The sequence below is a fragment of the Miniopterus natalensis genome, chromosome 12, assembly GCF_054644295.1.
Source record: "Miniopterus natalensis isolate mMinNat1 chromosome 12, mMinNat1.hap1, whole genome shotgun sequence".
Taxonomy (NCBI): Eukaryota; Metazoa; Chordata; class Mammalia; order Chiroptera; family Miniopteridae; genus Miniopterus; species Miniopterus natalensis.
Genome location: NC_142092.1, coordinates 1,733,299 through 1,736,236, shown reverse-complemented (window position 1 = coordinate 1,736,236; position 2,938 = coordinate 1,733,299). Strand labels below are relative to the sequence as shown.

At 55.6% G+C, this 2,938-nt stretch overlaps 1 protein-coding gene across 1 annotated transcript; it reads right to left on the bottom strand.

Annotated features, from left to right (window-relative positions):
• Nucleotides 1-632: 632 nt before the first annotated feature.
• Nucleotides 633-2,351, bottom strand: LOC148091746 (endogenous retrovirus group K member 10 Gag polyprotein-like; the record flags this gene model as incomplete). Its single annotated transcript, XM_087823133.1, has 2 exons — nucleotides 1,931-2,351; nucleotides 633-1,813 (listed from the first exon to the last, which is right to left on the bottom strand). Coding segments are annotated over exons 1-2 (1,602 nt in total), but the record flags the coding sequence as incomplete, so codon positions are not given.
• Nucleotides 2,352-2,938: the final 587 nt, after the last annotated feature.

Here is a 2,938-nt window from a genome sequence, read left to right as displayed (position 1 = left end):
ATGTCCCTCATCATCTCGCCAGCTTAAGACCGCCGAGCTAATCTTCGGAGTCCGACTTTGACCGATACCTTGCAGGTCGGTCATTGCTGGTTGAATAGGCCAGTTGGCAGGCCAATGTTTCAAGGAAATAACTGAGACATCCGCCCCAGTATCTAGTATACCCCTAAAAGCCTTCTCATTGATCCAAAGTGTCATCTCCGGCCGATCTTTCTTAATGGGCTGTACCCAGTAAGCATCAGAAGATCCGAAACCCTGGGACCCGCGAGCCTTATTCGTCCTGACTTTTCCCTGTTCTACCAGCGGCAACAAAATAAGCTGGGCAATTCTCTGACTTTTATCTACTGTCACCACATTGTGAGGAGCATGAGCCATAACCTTCACCTCTCCGGTATAATCCTGATCTATGACTCCAGGGGCCACTAACAATCCTCTCAGGGTACTACTGCTACGTCCTAAGAGGAGTCCCATAGTTCCTGCGGGCGGGGGGCCGTAGACCCCAGTAGGCAGAGCCTGTATTCCCATGGCCGGGGTCAGTACTGTGTAGGCGGCAGAACTGAGGTCCAGTCCGGCGCTCCCTGGGGTGGCTCGGAAGAGGTCACAAATGGATTGTTTTCGGGGGGCTTCCCCCAGGTTTCCCCCTGTAGAGCCCCATATGTTTGCGGGGCCTGGGGCCGGCCCCTCTGCCAGTTTCCCGACTGAGAGGGAAAGCTAAGAGGCCGCCCTTGCAGATCAAGCTTGGACCTACAATCACGGGCCCAGTGATTCCCCTTTTTACATCTCGGGCAGAGCCCTGGAGGCGCCCCACGGGGAGGCCCCGCAGGAGCCCCTGGAGCGGCAGAAGGAGGCCTTTGCGGGCAATTTCTGGTGAAATGGCCCAATTGGCCACAGGAAAAACAACTGCCGGGGGGCCCAGGGACTCGCCGTCCCTTGCCGCGCCCCTTTCCCTGTTGCTGTAGAAATTGCTGCATTGTTTGTCCCCGGAGGGCAGCAGCGAGGGTGACTCCCGTCGTGTAGGAGGGCCCAATATCTTGGCAAAGCCTAATGTAATCATTGAGGGACCCCTTGTGGCGATAGGGTCGCAGGGCTGCCTGGCATGCAGTATTAGCATTTTCAAAAGCTAATTGCCTCACAATGATTACCCCAGCCTCCCCGTCCCCTATCAGTTTCCCTGCGGCATCAAGGAGCCGGGAGACAAACTCCTGGTAGAGCTCATCTGGGCCCTGTCTGATCTTGGTCAGATCCATAGTTACATTTTTAGTAGTAGGTAATTTCTTCCAGGCCTTCCTGGCCGCGGCAGAGACCTGGGCATAGGTCCCTACCCCAAATTGTAACTGAGCCGGGGTGTCCGCATACGGCCCTTCCCCCAGCAGACCCTGAAGGTCAGAGGGTATGTTATTCCTCATATTCAATCGATGGACTTTCTCACATTGATCTGTATACTCAGATTTCCACAGTAAGTAATCCCCTCCAGACAGGCAAGCTCGAGCTAGCTGTTTCCAATCGTTGGGGCACATGTTGTATTCCGTGTCCAACGCCTCTAAAATGGCCTCCGTATACGGAGCCGTAGGCCCATATTGTGCACACGCCATTTTAAGCTCTTTTAATTTCTTGAAATCCATAGGGCTATAAAATCTCTGGGGGGGATTATTACCCTGGCCAGGCTGTTCAAACACCGGACAACACATCGTTGACTCAGAATCAAACCCTTCCAGGTCTTCCCCTCTTAGCCGAGCCTGGCTAAGTGCCATCTGAAAGGGGGACATTGGGGTGGCGTCTGTGCGCACCTTTCCCCAGCCAGGGTCCCGAGCCTGACCTGGGCTCTTCTGGGCCAGGGCAATCATGGCCCTCTCCCGAGGATCGAGAACCCGGACCCCGACGGGAGTCCCTACCCCCACTCCACTCCCCTCAGCTGGGATGCCCCCTTCCTCACCAGGATAGCCTGGAGGGTCTTCTACTAAATCTATGAGCAGAGGGCCGGCCGCCATAGGTTTCCCAAAGGGCGGCCCGGGGCCAGCACGACCCCCGCCCTGTGGGTTCTCAGGTGGAGTTTCCTTCATGACCTCCCGCAAGGCTCGTACTTGGCTCATCATGGTCTGCATCTGCTTTTGCAACCCTTCAACTGTGAGGTCAGGGGCCAGGAGACTGCGCTTGTTTGTGCTTTCCTGCGACAGGAACACCAATTCCCCATACCTGTCTTTTTCATAAGCTGCCGCAGCCTCATCTGAATCTTGTTCCTCCTTGGGGCTTAATTTGTCTGACCGGACACTGAGTAGCTCCACCGCGGAAGCCTCGCCCCCCAGTTGCGAACACTTCACAGGCTCGACTGGTGCCTCTGCAGGGGGTGGCTCCATGCGCACCCCTTCATGCCGGGGATCAAGGCAATCTCGGACCAAGGTCCAGAGTGAAAAAGCCTCTACAGGCACCTTCTGAGGGCCGTGTGCCTGGAAAAAAGCCTGTATACGCTCTCCCACTTTATTCCAAGTTTCTAGATTAACAGTGTCCTCTTCAGGAAACCAAGGGCACACCTCCTCCACAAACTGCAAAAAATTACGCAGCTGGGTGGTACTAACCTTAGCGCCCCTAGAACGGAGCATTGCCTTCAAGACCTGTGCAAACAGCACCTTGCTGTTCTCCTGGCCCATGATTTCTTACTCCCGATATACTGACCGCTCCCTCCGGCTATCACTTACCCGATAGCTATCCGCGCGGCGCCGAGCGGTGTCCTCTACCGTGTTCCCAGGTTTTCAGGTCCCTGTTCGGGCGCCACTTGCCGGAGCCTGCCGGCAGTCGAACGGGAACCTGATTGAGGGGGTGAGGATTGGAAAAGAAAGACAAGAGACAGGATGGGATCGGGAGGGCTGCAGCTCATTCCTGTCGCCAGCTGCCAGCCCCGAGTTTATTTTCTCCGCTCAATATATACAGGCACTGTTGATTGTGC